Source organism: Centruroides vittatus, unplaced genomic scaffold, assembly GCF_030686945.1.
Source record: "Centruroides vittatus isolate TY-2023 unplaced genomic scaffold, ASM3068694v2 contig_1050, whole genome shotgun sequence".
NCBI classification, from domain to species: Eukaryota; Metazoa; Arthropoda; class Arachnida; order Scorpiones; family Buthidae; genus Centruroides; species Centruroides vittatus.
In genome coordinates this window covers 1,016,425-1,032,156 of record NW_027120679.1, presented here as the reverse complement: position 1 = coordinate 1,032,156, position 15,732 = coordinate 1,016,425, and the positions used below count along the sequence as shown (strand labels likewise).

The following is a 15,732-nucleotide window of genomic DNA, read 5'->3' as shown; positions in this document are numbered from 1 at the left end:
TTATATAAATATAAATTTACATCATGGTGACTTTGCTTAGATTAAATGTAATGTAAAAAAATACAATAAATTTAATATTTTATATAATATTAAAATTTATTATATTTTAATATAATATTTGTATAAAACAATACAATTACATAAAATGAAACTAAGATAAGGATGAAAAAAAATATTTTGAGCCTAATAAAGCAATCAAATCTATGAAATCTAAATATTCTTATATTTATATAAATAGATTAAATTATGAGAATCTACGTTTTTAAAATAATAATGCATGTTATTTGAATGAAATATATTTTTAAATGAATAAAATGTAGACACTGAAAAGGTAAGCATAGATTTATATTTATTAATGAAATAAAAATATTTCTGATTACTATGCACTGTGCATTATAATTAAATGCCCATTAAAAAAATTAAATAGTTCATATTTAAAATGTAAGCATAAAAAATGATTTAAAAAATAATAAATTGGTCTATTATTTAGCTTTTTCTCCATAACATAGCACCCATGTTTGATCTTTGTTTTGTGCTCTTAATATTTTGGCATTCCAACCATCATTTAAGTATGTAAAATCCTCTTCTGTAAACTCCTACAAGATGAAGCATAATACCATTAGAATATAAAAATCATAATTGAAAAACGTAATAATATTTAATTGTATAATACCAAAAGAAAATTTTCTTTTTCTGAATGTAGTTTTTTCAATTCATTTTTCAATGCTTGAAGGAACTCTTCTGTTCCATCTTTACAATTAACATTTATGAACCCAACATCATTCAATAACTGTAAATAATTATTTTAATTACATAAAACAACAAAGGAATAGCTGTTTTTATTATTAAAAAACATACCTTTGCAAATCATTACATAATTATATATATTCATTATAACTAAAGGAAATAAAATTACAAATAAATAATATCTAAATAAAGTCAATAATACAATTATTTTATGATTTATGACTATTAGAATATTAATTTAGGAATCTTAAACTTTAACTTCTAAATGTGAATAATTGTAATTTTTAAGAATTATGTATTTCCTTTTCATAATCTGTGTAAATTAAAGTTGCCAAGTTTTAAATTGATTATTACTAATAATATGTCTTATAAGTTATTTATATTTTCTTAAAAACAAGAAATATATACAGGGTGTCTGAAAAGTTACAATGCAATGGAAAAGGTTTAAGTAAAGTTTTAATAAAAGAAATTTTACATACTATATTGCAGTTTCTCCTACAACAAATATTGGAAATATCCCCAGAGATTCCAAAATCTGGAGAAGTGGTCTGGAGATCTAGTAGACCAGAATCCACAGGAGATTATGTGATCAACAAAGAAGTTTTCCAAAAAAAAGTTCAAAAACAAGAACATTCATGAGTAAGCAGTAATGCCATCTACCATAAAATGGAAACATTGGACATACAACATACACATCTCATATGCAATGCCATATCTATAACTTTGCAGTCATTATCAGTCATTAAATTTTTCACTGCACAGTAACTTTTCAGACACCATGTATTACATAATACAACTTAACATTACAAACTTAAAAATGTCATCAATAGGACCAAATGAAAGCTTCTATAATTGTCTTTTACAGATTATAAAAATTATTTTTGATGTCTTTCTATGTTTCATAAATGAAAAATATTAAAACTCCCTAGTTTTAGAAAGATGTAATGTTTTAATAACAAACAAATATTTGCTATAATTTTCAAATCATTTTTAGAATTTTAATAGTTTCTTGTCTTCAAAAATATCAATTTAATTTAAAAATAACTTGTTTTATGAAAATGTTAGTAAATTAAATTTTATCAAGTAGCCTTTAATCCCTTTTTATGTAATACAATATACTTTCTATAAATACATAGTTCATAATTTTATTGAATGGTTATCACACAAATGAAACCTTCATTACCTTATATTCCTCTCAAAATGCATTTCAGCCCCTGGTGTTAATGGTAATCATGTATTAAATATAAGGCAAAAGTTTCTAACAAGACTCACTCATTCATAAACCACATAAAATCATTAAAGTAATGATAAAATGATGAAAACCAATAAAATATTTAAATCAACACTTAGCTGTCAACTGCTTTACAAATTACATGGTGAAAATTTTAACGCTATATTACACAACACAGCAAATTATCTAAAACATGTTGTTTCACTATTATTACAGTAATAAAACCTTATGGCTTTACGTTCTCATGCTTCAATGAGTCATAATTAATTCTCCTACATGATTTACTGTTAACATGGTCACATGCTCCATTTAAGGAAACTGTACAATTAATTCACCTGATAATTATAATATATTTTAGTCTAAAGCTAATTTTATCACCAACTATCTATATAAAATCTATTTTACCTTTCCTGGTTGAAGTGGTGAGCCAAACATTAACATATTCATGTATATTACTCAAGTATTATTTCAATACTATTGTAATAATACCTATTTTTTGCCTTATATTTAATAGATGATTACCTAACTGATGAGAGCCATTAACACCAGAGGCCAAAATGCATTTTAGGACAAATATAAGGCAATAAAGGTTTCAAATTGTATGATAGCTCTTCAATAAAATTATCTACTATGTATTTTTAGAAAGTATATCGTATTAAATTAAATTTTCTTTAAAATATTATAATTTAATAAAATAAACATTTTTTTTTTAACTTTGTTATTCAATGTAGTATTGTCTGAAGGAGGATTTTTATTAATTAATAACTTTTACTGGTACTTTAATATAAAAATGATCATAAGTGTTATATAAATATAATTAAAATTTTCATCTGTTTTATTAAATTACATGTTAGAAAACAGTAAGTAATATCAGAGTTTAATAATAAATTATTCTTAATTTTCTTTCTCACTTTAGAAACTCCTCCTATTATACCTTAAATTTGATATTACCTTTTCATATTCTTCAAGAGTAAGTAAGTGGTAACCTCTTTGTTTAATATATTCTTTAAATTCTTCGGTATGTTCTTTATTTCCACGAGAATAATCAGAAAATAAGATCCTACCACCAGGTTTTAACCATTTCTAATTAAAAGATAAATTAATAAGTAAAAAGAAATTTAATTTTGTTTTAGAATTTAACAAACTTACCAGAAACTTCTGAAATAATTCATATTTATTTTCAATGTGGAGTAAAGTATCCCTACTATAAATTGCATCAAATGTATTTGGTTCAAACTCAGCCTGAGTAATATCACATATTTCAAAGTGTATCTAAAAAACAAAAATTTGGAAAATTGTGATTAAAATATTAAATTACCAGTATACATTTATATGAGATATTCCATCCAAATAAACTTTAGATATTGGACAGACTTTTCTGTCCAATATCTATTTGTGTTTTGATCTTATCAAATAAACAGGGTGTCCAAAAAGTCTGGGTACACAATGTGATGTCTCTATGGATGATAACAGGCCAAAATGAACAATGGGAGTAAATGCTGTGATATGTGGCAAATCCAATGGTGACTATAAAGTCGACCTTAAAGGACAATTTCAAGGTCACTCAAAAATATCTTTAAAAATTTGTCATGTAGTGAAACAGTTTTGGTTGTTTTGTTTGAAGTGGAACATTGCAGGTGCTTCACTGCAAGACATCAACAAAATTTTTTTTCCTTTTATCTTCACATTTATGTTCAAACAAAAGCAGATTCTTACCAATTTTTGTATGGCCTAAAACTTTCTAATTGACATTTTTGGTCTTGGATGCATAGTTTTAAAGATATTTTTGAATGATCTTGAAAATGCCCTTCAAAGTCAACTTCATGGTCACCATTGGATTCTTCACACATCATAACATATAACATTATTTATTTTGGCTTGCCATCATCCATAGAGACATTACATTATGTGTATCTAGACTTTTGAACTACCTGTACATGTAAGTTCAATATAATATTTTATAAAAATGTGAATTTCAATAAGCATTATAGTACAGTAATTATTTTTGCCATTTTTAAAAAATACGTTTGAGAAAAAATTTTCAATAATTTCAAAATTACATAATTAATTTAAAATACTGTTATAAATGTTCATTTTGGTTATTATTATTTAATAATAAGCAAGTTAGTTTAGTTACAAAGAGTGTATGTTGTAATAAGAAGTTACATAGAATGTTTATGTTCAAGTGATAAATAGATAAAAGTGTACTAATAATAAAGGAATGATGCTTCAAAGATTGATTATCTCCTATTTATCAGTTGGAAAAGCTTACATGAAGAAAGATCAAAGAAATAAATGAATTACTGACTTGCAGATTGCAGTCATATTTATGGAAGAAAACAATGCAATACATGAGCAATATGCCACAAGGGAGGACTCGTATGGAAAATTGGTCCCTAATTAGGTATTAGACACTAAAGAAAACTGGAAAACTTCCCATGGTCATTGCCATTGGTCAGGCATGAACCCACCACTAACTACCAGCATTTAGTGATTTTGACATAAAGTGGGTCAATGATATGGTCTGAACCACATGATGGAAAAGAGAATCACAAAAGATAAAACATCCAAAACTAATAAATTTCATCATGTTAAAATTCTAAATTCTATTATTCCTTATAAAATGAATTTATTGTAATATTTATGTCAATAAAATTTATATCTAGTTTTGCTTTACAATTTTAAATAGAGTATCTACTACTGTAAAAAGAAGAGCAATTAATCTTGTCAGTGGCCTGTGATTAGTTAATTTTTAAAAATTATTTCTTTTTGCTTTTGCTTTTTTCAGGTGAGTAGTTTCAAGATTATTATGTGGAATATGTATACCCCTATTAGTTATTCTGAAATTTCTAAAAACAAAATTACTTCATTTGAGTCAAATTATTGAATTATTACAGGAGAATTTATTACAGTTTTAATATTAAAGAAGGAATTTTACTTCTGAATCAACTAAATCTGAGGCAGATTAACAGATTAGATGCAATAATTTAGAAAGTTGATAGAATATTTTTCAGGTAAAGAATGTGGATGAAGCAATTGTTGAATTGGAATCAGATTAAGAATTTGGTCATATGTTTCACAGCACAAGCTGGTGCTAATAATATCTATTTCTCAGGTTTGGATAGCATTCAATCCTGTTTATTAGTCAAGAAAACTTTGAATCTTTCTGCAAGCACCACTGTTCCAGCCATGTACTGTACCAAGATCTTTAGTGTGCCACATGTCCAAACAAATTCTGAATTATGGAATACTGGTATATTGGGATTATTATTGAACAATTTTGAATTTTTGGCTATTTTTCAGAAAATGCAAGATTATCAGATAACTCAGATTAACATATAGTTTCATACTTAAATTTTAGTTTTATAAACTTTTTGTCGTTTACTTTCATGTAATTTAATATTTTGTTCAAAAATTGCGTAATTTACAATTTATTGCACATATGCATAAATATTTGTATGTACACTGTATTTGTGTATGTAGATGAATTGAAGTGAAAGGAATTTTACTTTATTGTATCATAAATCACTTTTATCTTCAAGTCTAAATTGTAATTTAAAATTAAAAAGATTTAACTGAAGGCAAGTTTTATAAATATTAAAAATTCTAACAATTTAAACAAGGAAAAAATTTTTTAAATATTGTGAGAACCGAGGAGGACTAGTGGCAAGCTTGACCCTGCTTACCGGCTTCTCAGTCACTGGATAGCTATAGGAGAGCTAAAATCGAGTGGGAGGGTTGGTGAGGTGGTGGTAAGGTGTAGGCTCAAGAAAGACAGCATTTAACATAAAACTAGTTTATTAGAGAGGAAAACATATACAAAAAGTACAAACTTACAATTATTTGAAAGTAGAACTATAAGATACCAAATTAACAGCCAATTTTCGTATCAACCGGATAATTCTATTTGGTGTGGATGACCATGGGGCATCATGTTCAGTATACTACTCTAACTTATAACTAAGTGAGACTGAGAGAGAGAGCAAGAGAGTTTACAAAACAATCTAAGTTAATACCGCCTGATGAATACTCGTGGTGTATGGATCCGTGATTATGCATTGTCCTGAAGACATTCGCTGATCCAGTGGAGTATCGGCGGTGGGCTGTTGTAGACTTGGTGAAGATTATGGCGATGGCAACTTCTGGGTGGTGGTATTGGCAATAGAGTGTATGGTGGCCAGAATCTCTAGTTGATGTCCGCTATGGATGTCTTCTGTCAATGGCCGCCTGGAGGTCTGTTGTGTCCAGCCCCTTTTTATACCCATTTCGGGGAGCTGACTAATGCATCGTATGATGCAACTCTTTCCTAGTTCAGTCTGTCTCTAGAGTTTGTTTATATTAATTGTCAAAAATCAAACGTTTCGACAAATTTATGACCCCCCTCTATCCAGTATTGTTAATCATTCTACCTCATTATTTTTGTTAACAGCTGTCAAACATTTTGAATTAATAACTGGAGGTGACTAAAGTCGGGATTTGTCTTGCAACCTTAGTAATAATTGTTTAAAGTAAACAAACTTTCAACCATCTTATCGGTTAAGAAATTGAATGACATAAGACGTGGATTTTGGGTTTGTTCCGCTTTGTCATCCCTTTCCCAGGGGGGAGGTTAGATTCAGATTGGAATATTATTTTAATTAATTAAACGATTTAATTAATTTACTAGCCCTCTCCTCTTCAGACTCTCACAATATCATTAAAAAAATAATGTATGTATTTAATCTATTTAAATTATTAAATTATTATTAAAGAATGTACAAGTATGTTCTGTTTCTATCCAGATATAAAACATACTGTTTATTCATCATCTATACCTTTCTTTGCATATTTGTGATATTTTTATATTTAAAAAATTAAATACTGTTGGCCAAGATTTTAAATATTCACTTTATTAATAGTAATATTTATACATTGGTGATAGATAGCATTAAGCATACAATTACTTATACTTAAAGTATATATCTTATATTCCTGAAATTCTATTGAATCATTTTTGGATATCATTTTTAAAATGTAATATTAAAATAATGTGTCATAATAATTATTTCATCACTATTAAATATTTAAATTGATGAAACTGAGTTTTTTGAATGCCAATTAGAAAAAAGTTTTACTGAGAGAGTAAGACATGGACACACACACACACACACACACACACACACACACACACAACACACATATATATATATATATATATATACCGTATTTTACGGACTATAAGACGCACTTTTTTCTTCGAAAAATTTCCTCCAAAATTCAGGTGCGTCTTATAGTCCATAGCGTCTTATAGGTATTTTTTTTAAAAATTGCTTAAAAATTAAGGTGCATCTTATAGTCCCTAGCGTCTTATAGTCTGTAAAATACGGTATATATATTACACACACAATAAAACCAGTCCAAAATGGAAAACTGCCTAAATGAGAAAAATTCTTTGGAACAGAGTGGTTTTCTATGTTTAAAAAAAAATCTTCAAAATGGAAATCTGCCAAACTGGAAAATATAATCTATACTGTGCAATTCCAGTTTATGCAGGTTTTACTGTATATATAAGAATATGTCATATGTTGTTATTATTTCATAAATTAAAATTTATGCAAATTTAAAAGTATATAAATTTAATAACTTACTTTTGATTCTAATTCTGGCCGTTTAGCCAAATGTTCCAAAGCTAGTGACATCATATTTACAGATAAATCAACTCCATGAATTGTAACTCCAAAAGTCTATAAATAATAATATAGTATAATAATTTAAGATAGAACACAAATTCTTAATCATTATTTAGATAAATTATTTTACATTGGTAAGTTAAAAAGATATAATAAAAGCTAAAAACATCTTAAAACTCTCACCTTTGCCATATAAAAATCATGTCCTCCTAACCCACTACCTACATCAAGAACTTTATTGCCAGGCTTAAGTTTTAATAACTGAACAAATTCCTGAAAAATATTTCTAAATTTAAAATTCAATTCTTCATTTCTATAAAGCAATTTTTGTTTTCTGTTTGTATATGTTATTTTACCTTAGTAGTCTCTAATCCACCTGTACTTAAATATGTTTCTCCATAAATCCATTCGTACCTCCTAACACCTCTTCGACTATACTGCTGTTGATCCAAGAAGTGTTGAAAGTTGTCATGACTTGTTGCCGAAGAGAGCTGTTCTCCAGACATTTTAACAGAAAGAAAGCAAACTTGCCAGGGATTCTTCTTATACTAAAAAATTTAATGAAAATATTTGTATTTAACAAATATAAAATATAATTACGACTATACAAAGCTGGAACTTTGTCTTGTCTTTAATCCGCCATTCGCACCATCAGCAATCTTTTTAAATTTCACAGACTCCTGGAGGCGACCTTTTGTATAGTCGTAATTATATTTTATATTTGTTAAATGTAAATAAACGCCGGCCATGTTCTGTATTTAATTTTTACTTTAAAAATATTTGTAATTGAATTTAAAATTTAAATCAATAGACATCAATTATAAATTAATAAACGATTTTAATATGATAAAATATACTCAAATGTTAAAAAATCCCCTTATATTTTCCATTAGAAAATTAGTTACTTTATTTTTTTATCATCAGAAAATGTTATAGTTAATGGAAAATGAAGATCAGTTTCTTAAATATACATATACATATATAAATTGAATACAGTAAAAAATTTATTGAACAGTTATAAAATAAAAAAATCCAGCAACAAGTTGCATAACTTTCCTGGCAAAAGCACTTAAAATTGTGTGAAGTGTCATCTGTTATGATATTTTATTTAAAAGCTTAATTGTTTAAATGAATTTTATAAAAAAACTGTAAATGCTAATGAATAAAATTTTCATTAAATCTAGTCTCACTCAAGATATGACACATGACCCCCCTTTATCTCTCCACCCTCTACAGTCTAGACCATTAACCACCAAAAGTTAATAGCAACAATCCCCCTAATACAGCGGTTCCCAACCAGTGGTCCGTAAGAGCTAAAATATGGTCCGCGAAAGATTTAAAACTTTTATTCATTTTAAATTATTATTCCCACATTGATACAAACTGAATTTAATTTTTACTAAAAATGTTATGTTTTCTATTATAATAGTACTGTTAAAGCATGTTACTCTTGAGTTTAACGATTACTTACGCTAAAAGTTTTGATTAAAGTTTATTTTTAGATTGACAGTTTATTTTTCTTAAACCTTGTGGTCCCTGCTAACAACAATGAAATCAAAGTGGTCCCTGGTCAAAAAAAGGTTGGGAACCGCTGCCCTAATACAAACATCCCTGCAAAATTTCTGAAATTTTTGACAAAAAGCACAGGAGTTATTAAACTTCAAAGTGGGTAAACAAGATTGGTCTCCCCCACACACACAGGAAAACCCCCCCAAAGTTTTTTTACATTTCTCAACATTTCAAATATATATAATAGCTAAGAAAGTAATAAAATCAAATTGCAATCAGTTGAATTTATTGCAATTTATCTTACAATTTATTTACCAATCTTCAACTAGATTGGTAAATAAATTTCACAATAAGCAATCTGCAGTTTTAGATTATTGATTAATATATTTAGAGTTTGAGATACTAAATTTTGAATATTTAACAGTTAAAATACTTTATCAATTTTTTAAATATTTTTTTATAAGCTAGGAAATAGAAACTGTGGATATTCAGATACTAAAGAAACCTTTGTAAGCAAAAAAACAATTTTATTACAGACATAATTAAATTGTTTTTGCTGCTTACAAAGGTTTCTTAAATGTCTGAAATAACAAAGCTTGCAAATCCATAGAATTTTTTAATTTAGGTTTGACAAATTTATTAAAATTTATCAGTTAAATAATATAAAATTTGGAAAATCTATACATCTGGAATTATGTATAGATAAAGAGTATCAGATCAACTTTTCTCATGATGAATAAGATTTTCTATCAGAAATGTCCATTTTAAATGAATAAATGTACAGAGATTATCTGAAAAGTATTGGACATTGAACTTATAAAAATGCATATTCAACTACAGATTCTCAACAAATAACACAATAACTCATAACAAATTAACACAATATTTATAAGAATTTCATCTCATAAAAATGACAGAACAGGGCCATGAAAAATTTTCATAATGAGTCAAATAATGGTTATATTAATAAGATATTTCAAAAATATAGTAGGCAATTTGGAGTGAAATTATTGTAATCGGCAAGAATCTAAACTTGCCGATTACAATAATTTTAGACTTTGATTTATAGATGCCATCAACCATAAAAATGGAATTCAAATCATGCAGATCACAAAATGAAGTCAAATGAAATGCATACCACATTCAGCACTAATTTGCTTTTGGAAGTGCAATAACAAACAGCAAAATAAAACAGAGATTGGAAAATTAGAATAATATATTATTATTTCCATCTTCATCAGCCAGAAATTAAATCCATTTTTCTTAAAATCAAAAACTGATTTATTTCTAACTTACCGGATGCATATTCAGAGTCATCTTAAGCACTTTTGAAGCCTTCCATCCATTTTCTAGAGTCTTTGCATAGATACAGACATAGAACAAAAACATTAGGAGCAAATGAGACGAGACTCCTAAGAAGGCGAGAATTCGATCACAGCCGAGCATTCTCACGCATTAAAGCAGCCCGGTATGTAATCGACTTAAAAGCTATGAAGAAGATAGAATATATAATTTCAGTAAATGTAATTATTACATTACTGAAATAAACTTATGCAACTATGGTTTACTTTTTCCTATTCAAAATGATAATAATAGGTACGAAGGAAAACTTATATACCAGGGGTGGGCAAGCAAGAGTTCAGTGGGAGCCAAAATGTAGGTTTTGCAAAATGCATGGGAGCTGTAGTTCTGTACTGTTGTGGCAGATAGCGTGGTAAGGTGCACAATTTTATTATATAATATAAATATAATGTAAAACAAATATTGAATTTTTTTAATAAACATATTTTCACAAAATTATAAAAATAAAATTGTAAAAATAATAATAAAAAACAGAAATTAACACTTTCAGCAAGAGCCGCACGTAACTCAAAAAGAGCCGCATTTGCCCATGTCTGTTATATACAGTACATACATAATAAAATTGAATGATAACGCAAGAAACTTTGCATAAACTAGGCACGGATTTTGTACCTATATTTTTTAAAAATTCTTTTCGCTTCACGGACATAAGAGGGCCTTTTGCTCTATGCTCACCGCGGGTTTGATCAAGCCAACGGGGCAACCGAACCGTGAAGATCGGGCCCAACAGACCACGTAAAACTGGGAATTTTTCGATCGCCCGGATTGATCCCAAGTCTCCCATGGCATCCGGCCATCAGTATGCATACACATTAATATCTTTTATTTCTTATATCTTCTTGCCTTATTAATGCAAGAAGATATTATAGAAATGTGTATTTCTTTTTCTTTTTTATGCAAAGCAAAAAGACATTCTTAAATTTAGCTTACAACAGGAAGTCAAATTTAAGAATGTGTTTAAATTTTTACATTAAAATTAATGCATAAATCTAAATATAAACTTATACAGGTATCAAATTAGCAGAATACTTTCCATTATAGCTGACCTACCTTGCAGTGCAGACAATGTTAGCGTAAAGAATACACCGCGTATAAAATCAAACCTATTTAAAAGTCGCGGTACACGTTCAGTAGAAATTAATAGATGATAATAAATTTCACCGTTAAACTTTTTATCTAATTTATTATAAATCCCCATTCGATGAAATAATTGCATCATTATAAAACACCATCCATCCATAGCGCCATCTGTTTATTACCAGAATAAAATTTTGCCAAACATTTTTAAAAGAATTATTAAATTTGAAGAAATTCGTTCAATTTTTCAATTTATTAATAATTTTTAATTGATTTTTCGTATTAAATTATTAATTATTTGTAATATTTTAAGTTAAATATTTGACAAATTCCACGGTGTCCCGCGACGTTAAAGATCAAGGCTCGAAGTTCGACGATCAAAAGTTACACGTTTTATCTTACGGAATTTTTAGATAAGTTTCGATTTATTTATGTTAACTCGCAGACGAGAGATTATTTAGTCAAGTGATTTTCAACTAGACCGAATGGTTCGAGTGTTTGGATGACCTTACGTTTTATTAATAACACTGCTCTTAAATAATGAAAGATTGATTGAATAGTTCATTTGAAATCTTTAAAGATCTATAAAACATTTTATTAACATTTCCTAAATAAAAGTAAACTTTTCCAACTTAAATGATCATTTTTTTTAAAAATCTGATTTCGTATTCGCACCGTCTTGCTTAAAATTTAAATTAAATTTTACACACACTTATTTTTACTTTCATTTAGAAAAAATATATAAATATGTATATAAAATTATAAATATAATTCAAATAAATAGTTATAAATAACTCAAATGTGACGTCGTCGACGCAAAATTTTTCTCATTAATGACGTCACAACTCCAGGAGCATTCTAAATTTCATATACTGTATCTAGTCTGAAATACCTTTTATCAAAATTATTAATTAAATTTAAATATGCTAACCAATTATTAAAATATATGCTTATGACAATTTAAATTTATTATATTTTATTCATTTTAATGAAAATAACAATGAAATAAAGAAATTTTAGTAAAATAAAATCTTTTTAAAAAAACCGATTTAAGAGATTTTTAAATTAAGAACAATTATTAAATTTTAAAAATTAAATATTAATTATTACAATGATTTGAAATTTAATTAATTAATTAATAATATTTTTAATAAGTAGAAAATAACGTAGAATTATCAGAGATATTTACTTTTTAATATGTAGCTCACCCAATTAAGCGAATTTAGTTGTAAAATTTCTGTTGAAATAATTATTTCAGGGCCTAATTTACTATTAATACTACATTATATAGTAGCCCTACGTTATATCGCGCATGTCGAGAAACAAAACAAATGAGTTTATATCAGATAGGCTACACCAGTTACGTCGCACCATCTATCCACCTGTTGTCTATTTTCGATCTCCGTGCCGACTTGCTTATTTGTGGGTTGTATTTTATTTCATACTCTTGTAGTTTAAGTCATTAAGTGGAATATCTTTACTATTAGAAATTCAATGACAACCGATTTCTTTTAAATTATTCGCTAAAGCGCTTCTATGTTTGGAAGACATAAATGTCCGCGATATAATAAGAGGTTACTGTATTGCAACTTCATTTAGTTCTTTTTTAAGTCAATGATGATGAAATTTGCGTAATAATCAAAGTTAGATTCTAACGACTGTAACGTCATAGTTTTAATTAATTTATTAATTATGCCCGTAACACTACATTTCTTATAACTTATCATTAATTGTTGAGTGAATTCTTTTATCATTCATTCAAAATAAATCATGTTGTATCTTAATGCTGTTCGTAAAGCGTTATACAAGCGTATTATCGATAATAAAAATATACATACTTACTGTTTGATTTGCACTTATGTAAACTAATGAATTAAAAGATCCAAATTTAAAGTACTATCCATTTATCAATAAGGTATTTTACATATTCAGTATTTATTATGACATTTAATAAAAATTTTCTATTCTAGAACAAGAATGTACCTTGATGTAAGTTCGTAGTGATCTGACATTCAGGACTCTCAACTCCCACGACTGAGATTCTTGTAAAGGAGAATAAATTTGTGGTATTAACCTGATGCTTTGCAATAAAGCATTATAAGTAGCAGGACTTCGATAGAATGTGGGATTTGTGGACCTCTTGATCCCACCTTAAAATAAATCAAACAATCTGTGATTTATATTCATTTCAGTTTTGAAATATTCAATATCTACCTACCAGATGACTTATAACAGGATTCTCTAATAAATAAATAACCATCCGGTTTTAGCCATTTTATCACTTTCTGAACTAAAGAAACGCATTCTTTATCATTTAGGTACATAAACAACCAATTGCTGAATACCATATCAAATCTGCAATTCATGAAAGTTTAACTTCATTTTATAAAAAATTTTTATAATTATTTAATATAAGAAAATTCACTTTTTAGCACTAAATTCTAATTCTGTAACATCAGCCCTCATAAATTTAATATTCTGAAGAGACGAGTGTTTTTTCTTATTTTCTTTAATATAATCATCAATGAAGTCGACCGCAGTTACATTTTTAGATCTTTTAGCCAAATCGCCCGTGAATCGACTGAAAAAATAGTAATTTTTAATTTAAATTTCTCTTAAAAATTAATTTATTGTTATATTAATTTTTCTCTACTACTCTTTAACACATTTTTGTATATTAAATAAATACCAAAGATTTTATATTTCTATAAAAATAGAATGTTATAATATGAACTTCATTAAAAAATTTTTTAATTTATTGCTAATTTTGTTACCCAATTCCTGCTCCTAGTTCTAGCACTTCCATCCCTTTTAAATCGGGTAAATATGACAAAATTTCCAGTTGCTCTTCGGGTCCTAAAATCTCAGCATTAGGATCTAACATCATACTTTCATTGCTTGGAGAGAAATTCTTCCAATATTCCTGCATCGCTGCTCTTGTTGATACTATAAATTGGTAATCTATATTATTTATATCAAAAACTGAAATACAGCCTTCAGGCCTAAGTTGTGACGTACAATATTATACAATTTAAAATATTGAGTATTATATTACGAGTATTTCGTCAATTGAAAATCCTATAGTGAATTCTTAATGATGTCAGATTATCAGGACCAAGTTAACACATAGGCATACTTGGCCGTGTCCGAGTCCCAAATCTGCAGAACAAAAGGCACTTTTATAGAAATTGTGGTGGGTACCTCGAGCCATTGAGGCACCCATCCATATGTAAGCCATTCAAAATTTAAAAAATGAATTTATCTCGAAATAATCAGAATCGAATTTCTGATTATTGTTTTCAAAATTGGCCAATGAATTGAAAGAATTTTAAATTTCCAAATTTTCGTAAAAAATTTACGCGCTCTTATTGGCTAATAATAAATATATAAGTTGTATCAACGTCCAATAAATGAAATTCAAATTTTAAAGGAATCCAATAAACTGGCAAAACATTTAAATTAACTTACAGGAAAATTTAATTTTTCTTCTATAATTAATTAATTATTAAAAGAATTATTTAAATATAAATCAATGTAAAATTTTATACGTTTGAATATTTTGTAATATATATATATATAATAAATTTAATTTGCATTATAAAAAAAATGCAGAAATAAAGTAAGTATATAAATCAAAAGCAATAAACAATTTTCTCGCCATTGCTTGATTTAAATGGATTTATGCATAAGGTTTAAGCCAGTCGCCATGTTGGAATTTCTAGTTATATCGAGAGGAATTCATACCTTGTTCGAAGCCGTTACTCATGATCAAAGTATGATTATTGACTCAATAATAATTTGCTTGCCTTCTGACGCATAATACCGTCGATTTATATTCAGACCGTCTATCTGATAAGGAAGATTACGATTTCATGCATCGATTTGCTCTTTCGTCAGCTATTATAACTTACAAGGATTTTGTTTACACATTCGCATTTTTATCATGCAATAGAGCTTATATTTTCTACGTAATCGAATAAATTGGCTTTATATACACAATATTTTTAAGTTTAACGTTATTTTCTAAACAAAATTAGAATTTTTTAAAAATATTTTATATATAAAAAATTAGTTCCGGTAGTTCTTTTATGAAATTTATAATAAATATATGGCTTACATCCGGCAAAATTGTACGTT

General features: G+C 27.4%; 1 protein-coding gene across 1 annotated transcript; it reads right to left on the bottom strand.

The window, feature by feature from the left end:
- Positions 1-332: 332 nt before the first annotated feature.
- LOC136971101 (uncharacterized) lies at positions 333-15,475 on the bottom strand. The gene is made up of 12 exons (XM_067265583.1): positions 15,340-15,475; positions 14,370-14,541; positions 14,021-14,176; positions 13,814-13,950; positions 13,579-13,745; positions 8,004-8,195; positions 7,831-7,920; positions 7,606-7,701; positions 3,128-3,250; positions 2,930-3,061; positions 674-790; positions 333-596 (listed from the first exon to the last, which is right to left on the bottom strand). The coding sequence occupies exons 1-12, from the start codon at positions 15,359-15,361 to the stop codon at positions 483-485; spliced, it is 1,518 nt and encodes a 505-aa protein (XP_067121684.1). The 5' UTR covers positions 15,362-15,475; the 3' UTR covers positions 333-482.
- Between the last annotated feature and the right edge of the window lie 257 nt (positions 15,476-15,732).

What these genes read in the sequence shown, in the direction of transcription:
- LOC136971101 (XM_067265583.1), bottom strand. Translation starts at nt 15,361, where the DNA reads ATGAGTAACGGCTTCGAACAAG. An exon ending in AATTATTTCAGAAGTTTCTG is followed by an intron (nt 3,062 to 3,127) that starts GTAAGTTTGTTA and finishes TCTTTTAATTAG; the next exon opens with AAATGGTTAAAACCTGGTGG. An exon ending in AAAAAGAAAATTTTCTTTTG is followed by an intron (nt 597 to 673) that starts GTATTATACAAT and finishes TTCATCTTGTAG; the next exon opens with GAGTTTACAGAAGAGGATTT.